Below are 16,431 nucleotides of genomic sequence, written 5' to 3'. Positions count from 1 at the left end.
CTCATGTGTGATTAAATTTTTATAAATTAAACGTGAGAGTTTAAATTTCAGTTTCCAAAGAATTTAAGTACCACAGTGGCTGGTTAGACAAAATGTCCATTAGAGAATTATTTTGAATAAGATTAAAATTTTTCTAATTTAGATAATTCTTGAGATATGTTAGATGAATGTGCTAAAGTGGTTCTAGATACAGACAGATTCATCATTTTTATTTATATTCTGTTCTTTAATATATAGTAATATTTGGTATGTAAACAGCTTCTTTTCTTTGTAGAATCCCCTTAGCCAGCAGAACTTACATCAAGACTGCTGGACTTCGATCCACCATCGCGTGGGCAATGGCATCTCTTGCAAAAATTAAGGTAATGAAAATGTTTTTATTTTTGCTATTAGCACAGTCTCTTCCATAGTTAACTTATATAGTCTCTTATTGGTGGACAATAAGAGATTGCTTACTTTCTTTTTCTCATATTTATTTATTCATTTATTTACTTTGTGTTATTGCCATTATACTTTAAAACTACTACAGTGATATGTTTCTGTGTACTTTGGCTATGAAGAAGCTGAGTGAAAAGTTAACCACATTTTATTGTTTCTAATTGTTTGTGTGATAGTCCAAAGGTGTGGTCTGTCTCTACATCTTAAAATTTTTATCTATAACTAAGATCTTGATCAATTTTTGTAAATGTTCTATGAATATAAAAAAATATTTTCTTTTTCTTTCTTTATTTTTAGCTATAGATGGACACAATACCTTTATTTTATTTGTTTATTGTTTTTTGGGGTGCTGATGATCGAGCCCAGTGCCTCACATGTGCTAGGACAGCACTCTACCACTGAGCTGATAATTTTATTTTCTGATTAAGAAATGTTCTCTATGACCTTTACTTACTGTGTTACTATCTTCTCCTTTCTGAAAGAGCTATTTTGAAATCTCATATTATTGTATTTATATTGTTTTTGCATTTTTATTAGTTATTGCATTATTTAGTTTCTATGTGGTTTGGTACATACACATTAATGCTTCATTTAAAAATTGTGCCTTTTTATTGTACATAAAATCCTCTTGATCTTGATGAGTAAGTTTAAACTTAACTTTCACTATTCCTTATTAATATTTTTTACTCCTTTCTTTTTGTGTTTGCCTAAAATTTCTTTCCTACTACTTTATTTTCAAGTTTAAGTATTTTTTTACCAACATACAACTGCTTTGATCTTTTCTATCCCACTCTGATGGTCTGTGTCTTTCAGACTTGACTATATTCTGGGTTTTTTTTTCCATTCAAAACTTCTTAATTCATCTGGTTACTTTTGTTTGTTTGTTTGTTTGTTTGTTTCATTTTGTTTTGTTTACTGGGGATTGAACTAAAGAGGCACTTAACCACTAAGCCACATCCCCAGCCCCTTTTTTATATATATTATATTATTATTTTGTATATTATTTTTGTATGTATCTCAGGGTCTCATCAAGAGTTGCTTAGGGCCTCACTAAGTTGCTGAGGCTGGCTTTGAACCCCAAGATCCTCCTGCCTCATCCTCCCAAGCTGTTGTGAGAATGTGCATATCACCATGTCCAGCTATGTTTACTTTATTTTTATTTATTTATTTATTTTACCTGGTGGTGCTGGGGATCGAACCCAGGGTCTTGTGTATGCGAGGCAAGCACTCTACCAACTGAGCTGTATCTCCAGCCCCCTATGTTTACTTTTCGTGTTTGCTGGTTTGATGAAGTTACCTGCTAATCCATTGTTCTCCCACACTTGGAAATTTTATTTTGCTGCTCTATGAAGTTCCTTTTCCCAGCTCTCTCAGTTAAACACATAGAGCTCTACTGGTACTTTAAAGCAATATATCAACTGGCTTCAGCTGCTAAGACACACTGTTTTTTACTCCCTAAACAGTTGGTAAAAATTATCATTTTTACCAACTTCTCCCTCTCTCCCATGGTGCGGTGAGACATTTAGAGGATTCTTTTCTCTATACTCCTGCCTACAATGAGACCTTTGAAACATTATTACCCCCTTTCTCTACCAACCGCAGCAACTAGATTAAATTAAATTATTTATTGTATATAGGAGCTTCCCTTAATGTTGCCCTTTCTGTTTCAAAATTTCCTAGAACTTAAATATCACAGTCTATGCCTGAGCATTTCAGAGAAGTTCTAACACACAAGGATGTACTGCAGATGTATTGCTCCTTCCTGTTTTTGTTCTCTTTGCCTCTCTCAGTTCCAGGCCTGTTTTCTGGTTTTATTTGTTGCTTGGCTAGTCTTTTCTTGGGTGTTTTCCTCACACATAGTGTTTGAGTAAGATACTGCCTGCATTCCTTTGTCCTCAAGTGTCTCCCTCTCATCCTGGTTCACCCATCTCAGCAGGGCCCAGGGTTGTTGAGTTGTGGTGCTTCCCTCCAAGGTCCATGGGTACTATTTCATTTTCCATAGATGAGCCTACCATGCCACTGTGGTTTTTCTTCCCTTTATAGACAATTTGTTCTTTACACGTAGAAGCTTGTAAGACTTTTCTCTTTAATCTTAGAGTTCAGGAATCTTACCAGAATTTCCTTTTCTATGTGTCTTTTCTATTCAGCCCAGAGTTGCCTTCTAGAGTTTTACTGCCTGGGTTCTAATTCCAGCTCTGGCATTTACTAGCTGTGAAGTTTAAGGCACACTTGACCATTCTGTGCTTCAGTCTCTTATTTGCAAGATGAAAGTGATATATAGGATCTTGTCAAGACTAAATGAATTAGTATTAATAAAAGCAATTAGAACAGTGCCTGACATATAGAAAATGTATAATTCTTCATTACTGCTATGGCAACAATATGAAGTACATAATTATTTATTATCATTTATTATTTCTCCAGCCCAGGTACTCTTTCTGCCATTATTTATTTAATTATTATTGCTTCAGGTATTTAGTGAATTTAACCTTGAACTCTTCTCTTTTTCCTACTTCTGAAATTCCTGTTATGAATATATTAAGCTTCTTGACCATCCTCCAAGTCACTTATCCTTTTTTATATAATTTCCATCTCTTTATATTTTGGCTCTGCTTTTGAAGTTATTCTTGAACATTATAATCCAAGTTATAATAAAAATCACAGAGATATGTTCTACTTTAATTCACTTATTAATATTTTTAGTTTAAAAATCATAATATTTTAGCTTTAGAAGAATATGTGTGTCACATTTCACTCTCGTACTTTCTTTATTCAAATCTTATGTGGTTCCTCTAGCTCTCTTACATTAAGAAGGGAGCCACAGCCCCTTAGATCTCCTATTATTTTTCTTTGTTGACTTACTAGGGCCAAAGTATGTTTGCTAAAGTATTTTCAGTGGTTGAAATCCTGTAAATGGTATCACTGAGCATCTCTTGGTTCAGCAGAAATGGAGTTAGAAGTAGAAGATGTACTTTCAGATTACCATGTTCCCAGAACCCATGCTTTTCTTTATTTGATTTAAATCTTGATCTCAAATTTCATTTAGGGTAAGGAAAGAAGAATGATGACAGTTTATTGTTTTCTAAACTGCTAGTGTTTCCAATAGTTTATATTTAAATATAAATTTATATAACCACCTACAAATTTGGAATGTTACTTTTATCTTAATATAAACATACATGTTTCAGAAAAATCAAAAACAAATGATCAAAAATATAAAAACATAATGCTTGATAAGAATTTTTCCTTACTGTCAGTTTGTCTTGCTTGTACCAAGAGTTAGAAATGTTCCTCCAAATGTCTCTCCTTACCAACAAAGGAGGTCTGAGAAAGCATGTAAGAAGTAAGAGGAAGCACAACTCAATACCAGCCTGATCCAGTGCCCCCTTGGAGCTTGTACCCAGAGCAGTGCCCACTCAGCTCAATCTTGGGTAGGCCAATGCAACTAAATATTTAATTTCAAAATAGGGATGTCAGGTATTTTTCACATTTCTCATAAGTGTTTCTCCTTTTTATATACCTTAACAAGTAAGGAAAATCAAGTTCTATAAGTCTTGGTGGTTATTGTGAGCATCAGAAATACCCTGATTTGGGAGTATTCTGTGTCTACAAATGACATGAGTAGAAAAGATATTAAGGTAAAATAAAGATACTTAAAGCTGTCTTAGGTCAGATTACCTTATTGAACAGAGACCTTGGAGGAGGAAGAACACAATGTCTGGCACATTTTAAGATTACAATTAATTCTCATTAATTTTAAATAAATTGCCATATAAATCATTATTTTGTTAACTTACTCCCCTTCCATATTATATTCTCCTTAGAATTTAGTGCCAGGGAAATGTTTCTCTCTCCTGAAGAATACTTTGCTTCTTTCCATTAGGTACCCTCTGACTCTGACCGATACCTGGCTGTCCACTGAGGACCCTGCTTCCTCTATAGACATATCAAGTGATGGATGTTTTTTCTCCCACATCTGAGTACCACTAGGCCTGAAGGTGGGGTAGGTGTCCTGCTTGCTCCTTATCTCCCCTTTTGGATAATTGATTCCTTCTTTCTGCCCAGAGTCTCTCAGGGCCCTTGAAGCATATGCCTTTAGAGCATCCCAGTCATGTATAAGATCTCACTCATAAACCATATTCCTGTCATAATTTGTGTGTGTGTGTGTGGTACTGAGGATCAAACTCAGAGCCTCCTGCATCTAGGGAAATATCCATTTTGCCACAGAGCTACATCCCCAGATCTGTAATTCTTTATGATCTTCATAGCAAGTCGATAACCTGCCTCTTAGTTTTTTGGTTTCCCTTCCTCTAAGAATCTGCTCTAGGTGGATCTTAGGCCTTATCATATCCATAACAGTATCCCTTCCAGATTTCCCCCAAACTCTTGTTTTTAGCCTGGCATGATGGTATGCATCTATAATCCCAGCTTCTCAAGAGGCTGAGGCAGGAGGATCACTTGAGCCCAGGAATTCAAGGCCAGCCTGTGCAACATAGTAAGACCAGCTATGATTCTGTTTTTAACCACCTTCTCTTTCCTGTTTGCTTCCACTGGTTCCCTAAGGATTTCACCAGGGACCTCCAGTCATTTGACCTACTATTTGTCACTCACCACCTGTCCTCATTCCCTCCTTTATAGCTTATATTCTATGCTCTGTCATTATAGTCATTATATATTATCTTATCCATACTTATAACTCCTCTTTTTTTTTGTCTTTTTTCTTGTTGTTAGAGCATTATGGTTACACATAGTCGTTGGGTTCATTCTGACAAAATCATACATGCATGAACTTTGATTTACTCCATATTGGTCCCCGTTTCCCCCACTTTCTGTCCCCTCCTCCCTCTATTCTCCTCCCTTGACTCTACTGATCTTTCTTTTGCTCCCCCACACACACTTTTCTACCCCCACACACATTTCTCCTTATTTTGCTCAAGCTTCCACATATGAAAAAAAACATTCGACCCTTGATTTTCTCAGTCAACTTATTTCACTTAGTACAAATTGTGCCACTATAAACATAGATGTGGCTGGATTGCAATAGTAGGCTAATTTTAGTTCTTTTGGATGAATAACAAGAAATTGGATAGCTAAGTTATATGGTGGTTCTATTCCTAGTAACTCTTCCTTCTTATTTAACTTAAATATTAGAATCAGGACAGAACTTCAGCATGTTCTGCTCACCAAATCTACCAGCATATCGTAATCTGTGCCCACACATTCTGCCTTGTTGTCATTACAGGAGTGAACTGTCTGTTTGACTCCAGTACTTGGGTACTGGATTCTGTTTCCTCTTGTGGACTGAGGATGTTTCTCTGCCTCCTTTTATATAAGAAAAAAATGTGCTGCCTCTGCTTCCTTTCTTCCCATTCTCTTGTGTACACCCATTTCCATCAGGCCTCATCACCAGTATGCCACTGAACCTGCTCATCTTCTTTTAACAAGTTACCATTGTCCTTGAAACAGATTTTTTCACTTTGTTTCAGAACCTCCACTCTAGGTTCCCCTCCTACATTCATATATGATGCTTCTCATTATGCAGATCTAGATCTTCATCTTCTAAACATCAGTATTTAGGTCTCCAAGACCTTTTAACTTCCCTGGATGATCCCATCAGTTCCACTGTGTTAAATACCATTTATAAATGTAGTCTGTTTTGTAAAAAGAGCACTCATGTAGTCTGTTCCCAAATTAATATCTGTGACTTGAACCCTTAAATTCTAGATTCATACATCCACTGACTCAGTTGATGTCTATACTTGAAGGTCTGAGAGGTTTCTCAAAATTAACATGTCCAGAGAAGTGTGCTCTTGTCTCCTCCAAATCTTTTCCTCCCCAACTCTTTTCCCGTCTCGGTAACAGGCAGCTATTCTCTACTGCTCAACTGAAAAAGGTTGAGTCATTCCATACTGTTGTCTTTCTTTAATATTCCACATCTGATTCTTCCTTATGGTACTACCTTTTAAAATATATTCAGAATCCAACTGCTTTTAATCCAGGCCACCATCATTTCCTGCCTGGACTCCCTAACTAGTTTGTGGTTAGCACTCTTAGCACTCTATGGTCTGTGGTTGGCAGAGCAGACAGATGATCCCCTTGAAATATTCTGTCTCCTAATATCATGTGACTCCTTTACTCAGACCCTCTACTAGTTGCTCATCCTTAAAAATAGAACTAGAATCCTTACAGTACCTACTAGATCTGACATGATGTGATCTCCAGAGTGGGAGTGATGAGTTGTTCCTCCAAATTCCTATTCTCCTCCTAAGTACAAATAAGATTACTTTCATGGATCCTTGAAACCATGTGTCCATTGACTTCAGCCATTTAAGTGCTAGTGGAAATGATGTGGCACCTTTCGGCACAATTTGTCATGCTTTCCCTCCCTCTGCCATGGTTCTGGCAGTACTCTGAGAGTGACTGCTTTATCAGCCTGGGTTCCAGAGTGAGGAGCAGAGGCCCTGGGTATCCTACTGCAGGTGTGTAATATGAGCTAGATGTTGGTTTAGACTTCTAAGGTTTGGGGGTTGTTGTACCTGCAGCATACCCCATCCAGCTCTCCTGGATGGCATCCCCTGGCTACTTCCCTGATGATATCGCCATCTTTTTCCTCTCTCTCATTTTGCTTTGGCCACAGGGGCCTCCCTCCTAATCTTCAAACATGGCAAACACATTCCTGCTTTAAGGTTTTAACTACCTGAAATGCCTATTAAGAGTATAAAAAGGAATCTTTACTCCTGAAATATGGACTCTCCAGGTTGGAAGAAGACTTGTTTTATGGTAGACCTATTATGGTAGATTTAATAATACCTAATTTGTATTTCTGTTTATAGCCTGGTGCATTTGTTTTAGATCCAATGTGCGGACTTGGAACAATACTTTTGGAAGCTGCTAAAGAATGGCCAGTAAGTTGTAAAGTTTGGTGTAAACTAAGTATTGTATTTACTTTAATCAGCATGTGTGATCTCTTGCCAGTTATTTACAAGTAGATTGTCTGTTTAGGGATTATTTTTAATTATATGAGTACCATTCCCTGTTATTAAAATTGATTCTGAAGAGTTGATTAAATTGTTGTGTTACTTCTTTTCTCTGTGACAGGATTCCAATAATTAATCATGGGGATTAGATTATATTAATCCCCAAAGTGTTTAGACATTTGTAATGGTAAAACATTAATAGATTTTAAAATTTTAATAAAAACTTTTAATTTTTAATTTATATAGTATTCTAATAAAAGAACACTATAAATTTTGTTATAACTTGAATTTTTTTAATTATTGATATAATTTTCACCATTTGAGAAAACACAAGATGTCCTTAACTACTGAAATATCTAACAGTTGTATTTATACTGAAAACATGACTTTCTTTCCCCATAGAGTGCGTACTATATGGGTGCTGATGTCAGCGACTCACAGTTACTTGGCGCATGTGACAATCTGAAAGCTGCAGGCCTTAAGGATAAAATTGAGTTGCTTAAAGTCTCTGTTATAGGTAAGATAATAAAAGCAAGATCATTTTTCTATATATAAAGGCTTAATTTCTGTACCTTATAATATATCTATGGGGCTAAAACTCAGATTACTTCCAGAATTGTAACTTTTTAATTTTTCAAAAGGTTTATGATTGAGAACCAACATTTAAAACATAAGCATTTAAGTAAAAGCATGCCTTTTTAAGTAGTATTTGTTGCATCTCAATTTTTCTTATTTCATAATCTGGGACCAGGTAATATAGGCATTAGACAGCAGTATAATAGTATAATAGTAATAGTAATAATTTTAATTTCTTTCAGATAAACTATATGAACTGTTCTGAATTATTTTTCCTTCTTCCTACTTCACATTAGATAGTACCCCTGATATATACAGGAATAAGTAACTACCTGTCACAGTTTGTGAAACTAGTACTTTCAAGAAGCCAGGAAGGCCTGGGGCAAACCTGGACCCTAGACCATTGGTCACCTGTGAGGTAGAGAAACAATTGCTGCTTCTTTACTGATATGAAATCAGCAGTGACAGACTTGATTAGGAATCAGATCTGTAGAGTCCTGTCAAAATAACATTTCTCTAATATCCATGATATTCAGATTATTATAAAGTAACCTCATTTCTTATTTCTTCTGTTTCTTTAACACACCTCTCTTTAAAAATGTCATGTTTCATTTCCAGCTAAGGAATTTGAGTTTTCTTGGCACTGGATAGGTATCAAGCCTATAATCAAGAGGAGCAAAATATCGTTTAAAAATTTTTGTTAAAATGGAAAAGTAGGAAAGATGAGTATCAACAGATCAAAACATGAGGATAACTTTTGTGTAAAAGCATAATAAAGCAGCCAAGTTCATTGAGATCTCACAGTTGATTGTGGCCAGTGACTGCATTTTAGACATTCTGCCAATAGTCCAATAGGACTCTGTGCATAAGACACAAGTTTCCAAAGTAAACTGAGAGACCATCAATCAGACTGAAATCAGCTTTCACAGACCCTAATTTCCTTAAAAATGTTTCTGTGACCTTTAAGGAAACTGGAATGATTTCATCAGCTGCTCCAGAGCAGTGGTTTGGAACCTTTATATTTGCCAGAGCACCCTGTAGGCACAAGGAAGGGAGCATAGAGCTGCCTACCAGACCCCCCCCCCCACCCCTTCACTTTTATCTGTTTTCATTTTGGAGGCATTTCCCATGAAGTGTTACTTTAAGGAAAAAAAAAAAAAGCAAAGGCACTCCACTGTTTTTAAAACAAAAGGAGTTCTCTGTGGCATCAGGTAACCAAACAAATCCTAGTTTTTGAAAGTATCCCTCTAACTCCCATGGTAAGAATAGACTAGTGGAGCAAGGGTGGAAGCAAAGACTGTTGCAGTAGTCCAGTAAGAAAAGATGGTGGCTTGGGCCGAATTGGAGTACCTGAAGGTGATGGAAAAGAGGTCAAGTATTTATCTTTGAAAGTAGATCAAACAGGATTTGTTGTTGGATTGGGCAATGGAGTGTGAGGGTGAGAATGAGAATAACAACTTTCTGACAAGCATTCAGAGGGTGCAGGGAAGCCCGAAGGAAGAACAAGTTAAGAGTTTTGAACCTTTTCAGTTTTACATGATTATCAGATACCGTGTAGAGAAGATGTCAGGTTAGTAGCCCAGCATGCAAATCTGGAGTTGGAGAGTACAGATAACATTTAAATCCATGAGATCATTTAGGGAGTGAGTATAAACAGTGAAGGGAAAGAACTGCACTCTTGAGCACTCTCAGATGCTTTGAGTGCTAGAACTGAGTATCTAGTAGAGGAATAGCCAATGATGTGAGAGGATCCAGGGAAGAGAGAGGGTAACCAGCTGTGGGACCCACTGCCAGTCAGTGAAGTAAACTGAGGCCAAGGGTTGTTTCTATGGAGCAGCAAGAACATAGGCCTGCCTGGAGTGGGCATGAGAGGTGCGAGAGAAGAACTTAGAGATGGCTAGTTGAATTTCTGTGGTTTTTGTTTTGTTTTGTTTTGTTTTTTCTGTACTGGGGATTGAACCCAGGACCTCGAGCACGCAAGGCAAATCACAGAGCCCCCATGAGGGCTAGTTTAGATCATTCTCAGGAGCACTTTAGTTGGTAAGGAGAGCAGAGAAATGGGGTAGTAACTGAAAGGAAGAATATTGGGAATCAAACAGAGTGTGTTTGTTAGTTTGTTTTCAGTGCTGGGGATCAAACCTATGGCCTTGCACATGCCAGGCAGGTGCTCTACCACTAAGCTACATCCCCAACCTTAAATGAGAATTTTTTTAGAAGATAGAAACCAAAATTAATTCTAGGTACAATGTGTTTGTATGTCAAAAATCAATGATAAAATAAAGAGGAAGAATATAGCATTGCAGAAGAGAAAAAAAATTGCTCATTTACCATCCTCAAGGCGCCTGAGAAGGGAGGTATCCCAGTGCACAAGTGGTGGTACATGCACTCCTAGGACAAGAGAAGGCAGAGAGGAGGACAGTAGAGTTGTGATGGCTCACACCAAACTAGCAGCAGAGGTTAGTGCACCTTTCCAGAAGCCTTTGTTGATGTATCACTATTTTTATTACAGTTTTTAAAACTTTGCAAATTTAGTTTGTTTAAATGCCTTTCTTTGACTATTAATGAGTTAAATGTTTTTCATGTAATGTCATTCATAGATTTTTCTTTTGTGAATTACTTGTTTTTAGAATGGCTTTCAGGTAGAAAGACTAAAGCGTCTATTTTAAGCTGTTTTATCATCATAGACTTTAATGGTGAATTTCAGTCTGGAGATCTGGAGATCTTACTAAGAGAGCCAGTATTAACTCTTTAATTATCAGCCCTCTGTTTCAGATCTCTATGTTAGAGGTGGATATTCTAACTAAATTATTTTTTCTGTTTGGTTCTGCCTTTAACGGTTCTCATCATAAGTACAATTTAGAATGCTGAGACCCATGAATCCCTTTTTAACACTAACAGATTTCAAGATCTCACACCTGTTGACTGTTGTAACTAAGAACATGTGTGAATTCTGGCTTTATTTTTGTTTCTTTTCTGTGTGGCCTTCTGAGAAATCTGAACCTCTCTGTATTCTTTGTATTTACAAGATGATGATAATAATACCTACTTTCTGAGGCTTTGGTGAGGATTTATACATTAATCCATATGGCATAGTGCCTAATACATATTGTGAATTAAAGACCTCTGTTATGTGTGGTTATGTCGAAGACATGTGGAAATGTACACTAACCTCTGCTGCTAGTTTGTGACCTTTCTCAAAACTACTGTCCTCCCGTCTGCCTTCTCCAGTCCCAGAGCATGTCTCACCACTTGTGCACTGGGATACCTCCCTTCTCATGTGCCTCAAGTATAGCAAATGAGCAATTTTTCTGTTCTCCTGCAGCATTATATTCTTCTTTTTTATTTGATCACTGATTTTGACGTACAAACACATTATACCTAAAACACCCATCATTATTTATGTTTCTACACAATCTCATTCTCTCTATTGTGCTTTAATGACTTTATTTTTTTCTACTTTTTAAAGTAATATTCACTTTGTTTTATAACTCTGTACTACTATAAAAAAAGAAATTGTATGTATTTATTCCTGAGTTTTAATCATCATGGTAGTTAAGAATCAAATGAATATTATGTTATAAGTTATCTTAGGAAATGACAGTTAATCACTGTTTGGGTTTTAATCTATGGATATATGTACATTCTCAATATAAGATGAAATCTGTAACAATCAGATTTGAGCCAGAGAAACACATTTATGATTTAGTTAAAATATGAACAGCATAGGTAAGAGCTGGGCACAGTGGTACATGCCAATAATCCCAGGAGCTCTGAAGGCTGAGGCAGGAGGATTGTGAGTTCAAAACCAGCCTCAGCAAAAGCGAGGTGCTAAGTAACCCAGTGAGACCCTGTCTCTAAATAAAATACAAAATAGGGCTGGGGATGTGGCTCAGTAGTCAAGTGCCCCTGAGTTCAATCCCCCGTACAAAAAAAAAAAAAACAAGATAGGTAGGTAAAAAGGAATGTTTTCAGCATTCCTGATTAAACATTCTACAGGCTGTCACATGTCACATCAGTGGTAGAGTATAAAACAACAAGATTATTGCAACTACTGTACTTTGTTCTCAGGTGGCGTTTATTGCCAGTAGTAGGATGGGCTTTTTCCACCACATCTGTCCATGCACCATGCATGGTTACATTTTCCTTCATGCTAGTGCATTTTCCTGCTGCTCATCCTGCCCACGCTGCCTTGGCCCCTACTCTTTCAGCACAGCATCTCGTGGCCCATGCCGTCTTCTACAAGATTTGTGAAGCTGCCCGACTATCTGATTTGGAGAGTCAGGGAAAGTGGAACCTGATTGTTGGGTTGTCCATGAAGTATATGTAGGAAATAGGGGAAAGAAGCTCACCACCTAGAGAGTGTCCTGGCAGCAAAGGTCTTTTCCTTTGTTGTGCACTATTGTTATTGTGTGTATTGGATGATCATATGGTATCATTTTATTGTTCAGTAGCACTTATGTTTTATAATAAACTTTTTTAGCAGCAATAAATTTTTTAAACATGCATTTTAAATTAAACAGTACTGAGTTTCCATTTCTCAAGAAAGCTAATGATGAACACATAACTTGAGTAAAATGTCTGTTGACATTTACCATCTACTATGAGGGCACAAATGAAAGAAATCTGTGCATGGCAGCATCTAGCATTTACTTCAAAACCTAGCAGTTATTTTAAGGATACTTGGCCAAAGCCAATTATTTATCACATGAAGCTGAAGAAAATGCATTTAAGTATCACTCCATGAAGCATAACTTTTCATTTAGATTAAATGACTATTCTTCTAAATTAATTTTGCTCATATTCAATTCCAAGTTTTCTCATGCGCATAAACAAAATAAAACTATGGCTATTGATATTTTTTTAGCTCCACTAGAAGACCTTTGCAGACAAATATTGCCAGTTTTGTAGCAACATCTTTGGATACTTCCAAACAAAATCAAATTAAGCCAATTCCAGTAGTAGTTCAGCTTTTCTCCCCTAATTCTTGGAAATGTAGATTTTTCCTTGTGAAAAATGAAACATCCTTGTAAATGTTACCATAAATTTAGTTCAGCATTGCATGTGTCTCCACGTATGCATTAATTTGGTAGACCAACACAGGAGAAAAATTCATATCTTGCTAAAACCTACGGAGAAAAGTACCTGAAATTTAACATGGTACCATATAACTCATAATTACCTCTGGTTTGCAGCCTTCTGTCAATTGATATAGAAACTTTAAGTTTTTAAAATAATCAGCACTTTATTTTTTAAACATACACAGAGTAATTGACTGCAAGCTATTTGTAATGAAGTTTTGCTTGAATGCAAAACTATACTGCAGTGTAGTGATACACTTTCTCTCTGTCATTAGTTGGGTTTAAAATTTGAAGCTTTTGAAGAACTACTTTGTAAAGCAGTCCTACGGTAGTGCTATAGGCTTTGCTTAAAAGATAAACAAGTTGCCTAATTTTGTTTTCATTTTGTTCAAAATCCATTGGCAATCTGTAATCAAAGATTTCAGCAAATGGACTAACAGAACTGTCACTTTTGAATTTTTTTGTGAATTGCAGTTATTAAAAACAAAGTTGGCAACAGGAAGACATTTAAATCTATCTCTAAAAACACCAAGAAAGACATGAACACATTATTGCAAGCTCAGTAATTTTAGAGATTTAATTCTCAAATTCTGTAAATGTACTTTGGATATATTGTAGGAAGAATCTCTTGATGACTTTCATCATTTTAATTAGACATCTGTGTCTTCTAAAATGGAATGGAATGAAATTGAGAAGGCCTTAATTTTGCAGTATCTAAATTTGGCAAAACAAAAGAATAGTAGAGTCAACTTGAATTTTGTGTTGTGGAAATATTTGTCAAAGGCATTCTGGAAGGACTGTGAACTGGAGGACTGAAATCTTTACATTATCTATATGAAAAAAAATAGAATTGAGAAGAGTCAAGAGTATCTTCCATTTTGCAAAATTTGCTCTGATCTCTAGAGTTACTTTAGCACATGTAAACAAAGTATTTCCTCAGATAAACATATTGTAATTTAAAATAAGTTTTTAAACATGAAAGTGAAGCTTTGAAGATCACAGGCATTTTATTAAAAAGGCAACTTAAAGTTCCTATTTTTAAAAACACTGTATTCTTCAGAAAAATACCAGTGATGACATGGGATTAGAAACTAATATGTGTACGAAGCTGGTCAGTGTGGGGGTCAGTAATATTTTGCCTATTACTATTTTAAAAGTGCATGGATCCTTATTTTTAGGTTCCCCATATTAAACCAATAGTAAGTATTTCATAAGTATAAACTTTTCTTTCTAGCATCCTCATTCTTGGCAGTGTTCCTGACTGTACTATTGTATGGCAACCAATCCACATGCCACACTATATGGTGCTTATTTAATTATTATAGACTTCTGGATCAAGATGGCAGATTAAAATTTCAGTGAAGGATTTGCATTCTCTTACACTTAATTGAAATGAGAAAAAGAATAATAAACATAAAGGAAAAAATCTATCAGCAGCAACTAAAGAAGGGAAAATGATCTAATGCAGTGAACTTAATTTTATTTTGGCCACAATGGAAATAAGCAAAGTTATAGAGCAATTGCCAATAGAATAGTGTTTATTTATAATGTTCTGAGATCCCTATTTATAAGGTTACTGAAGCAGAATGTGATGCAGAAATATTATACATAACTAAAATGTTATTTTTGAGGAGACATTTTCAATATGAAACAGTTCAGGCAACATTTCAGTAATAGGCTTTTGGCAGGGGGAATTTTTAATAAAATCCAGACATTTAAGAGATGAATCAGCAGAGGAACAGAGATTGAATTAATTTAAATATAGAACTAATTTTAAATAACTATGGGAATTATTGTTATGTGACAGACATCAAAGTAATAAACCTGGACACTGGAAAGAATAACAAACAGCAGAAAGTATAGGAAGGAAACTAGGAAGAAGAATGTAATCAATTCTATAAAAGCCCTCAAACAACCTAGTCTTTGTTAAGTATATACATAAAAAAGATACCTGGAAGGCCCATAAAACCTTCTGAAAGAAAATACCTGGGTGCCCTAATGAGTTTGAGGCAATTTTTACCCACTTTTTTCTCAGAAAAGGGAAAAATGGGGCAGTTCTTTTATTCAAAGCAACTAGTATTTTAAAACTATTTTTTTCATGTTTTTCAATCATCCTGAAGAGATATTTAAAAAAAATGATTTTTGCTTGTTTTGAGCTATTTCTATTTTAGTCTTTTCTCTTTAGTTACAGGCATACTCATAGGCAGTTTAAAATATTTAATAATTAAAAAGCCTTTACTATGTATTTAGTCCTACAGGTTAGGTGCTCACAGTTTTAGAAGTTTTTTGAACTCTTTGAAGGATTCTGGCCCACTGGGCTCCACCTGACTGTCATCTCCTATAGACATCAGAGAGGACACTGTAAATAATAATTTAAAAATAGCTAGTATTCATGGAGTGCTCACCATGTGCCAGGCACTGTTCTAAATGTTTTCCCCCATTTATTAACTTCTAAGGTAGGCACTGCCATTCCATTTTACAATGAGGAAACTGAAGCAGTAGCCTCCCAGAGTCCTATAGGTAACTAGTCACAGAGCCAAACACAGCAGGCTGTCAGCCTGCACTGCACACCACAGCAACGGAAGTTCAGATTATTTCGTCCTTGGTTGGAAGATGTCACTGCTTAATTCTGGAACTTTTTAAAAAATTAGTCTTGTCTACCTATGTGAATTTTATTCCTTCTAAAGTTATTTATAAAGCAGTTTAGCAAAATTATATAATATAGAAAAAATGGAGAACAACCAGAACTAAAAAAAAAAAAGAAGAAGAAGAAGAAGAAGATTACCAAACCTGGACAAACTGGGCAACTAATAAACTAATTTACGGGTAGGTGCTGTGTGTGTATCAGGAGAAAGACTTCTAATTAAGCAAAGTTGAGTATATCTTGTAGTTCCTTATATGTAAAACATTTGATCACTGTGATTTCCTTCGTTATTTATTGTCTTTAGTCATTTTGCAAAAAGTATAGAAAGGCTGAAATGGATGTGTTCAGTATCAGCACCCTAAAACACAGCACATGAAGTGAAACATACCTTGGGTGGGCTTTGGCTTATGATAGAATGCTTACCTGGGATTTAATTTCCTGCCTAGTTTTAAAAGATACTACTGCCTTTTTTCTAACACTCTGCTTTTCTGCTGCTCTCTCACAAGGTTTAGGATTAGGAGACAGCCAGCAAGTGGTCATTAGACTTTGCCAGATAAGAGGAATTTTTGTTTTGTTTTTAAATTTCCTGCCAACCAAAATTTATATGATATTTAACAAAGATTATTTAAACTTTATTGCATTTCTATAGGATTAGGTTGCATTTTTGCATTGAAATTTGAGAACCCTTCTACCTTATGCATACTTGATTGACTTGATG

General features: G+C 35.8%; 1 protein-coding gene across 1 annotated transcript in view; it reads left to right on the top strand.

Annotated features, from left to right (window-relative positions):
• Window positions 1-16,431, top strand: part of Thumpd2 (THUMP domain 2 tRNA and snRNA guanosine methyltransferase) — a 33,317-nt gene that overhangs the window by 8,867 nt on the left and 8,019 nt on the right. Inside the window, exons 4-6 of the mRNA XM_026410140.2 lie at window positions 275-362; window positions 7,272-7,343; window positions 7,818-7,932. Coding sequence (XP_026265925.2) covers window positions 275-362; window positions 7,272-7,343; window positions 7,818-7,932 — 275 coding nt within the window. The remainder of the gene's footprint in view (window positions 1-274; window positions 363-7,271; window positions 7,344-7,817; window positions 7,933-16,431) is intronic.

This window comes from Urocitellus parryii, chromosome 12 (assembly GCF_045843805.1).
Source record: "Urocitellus parryii isolate mUroPar1 chromosome 12, mUroPar1.hap1, whole genome shotgun sequence".
Taxonomy (NCBI): Eukaryota; Metazoa; Chordata; class Mammalia; order Rodentia; family Sciuridae; genus Urocitellus; species Urocitellus parryii.
This window is presented reverse-complemented; position numbering and strand designations above follow the sequence as displayed.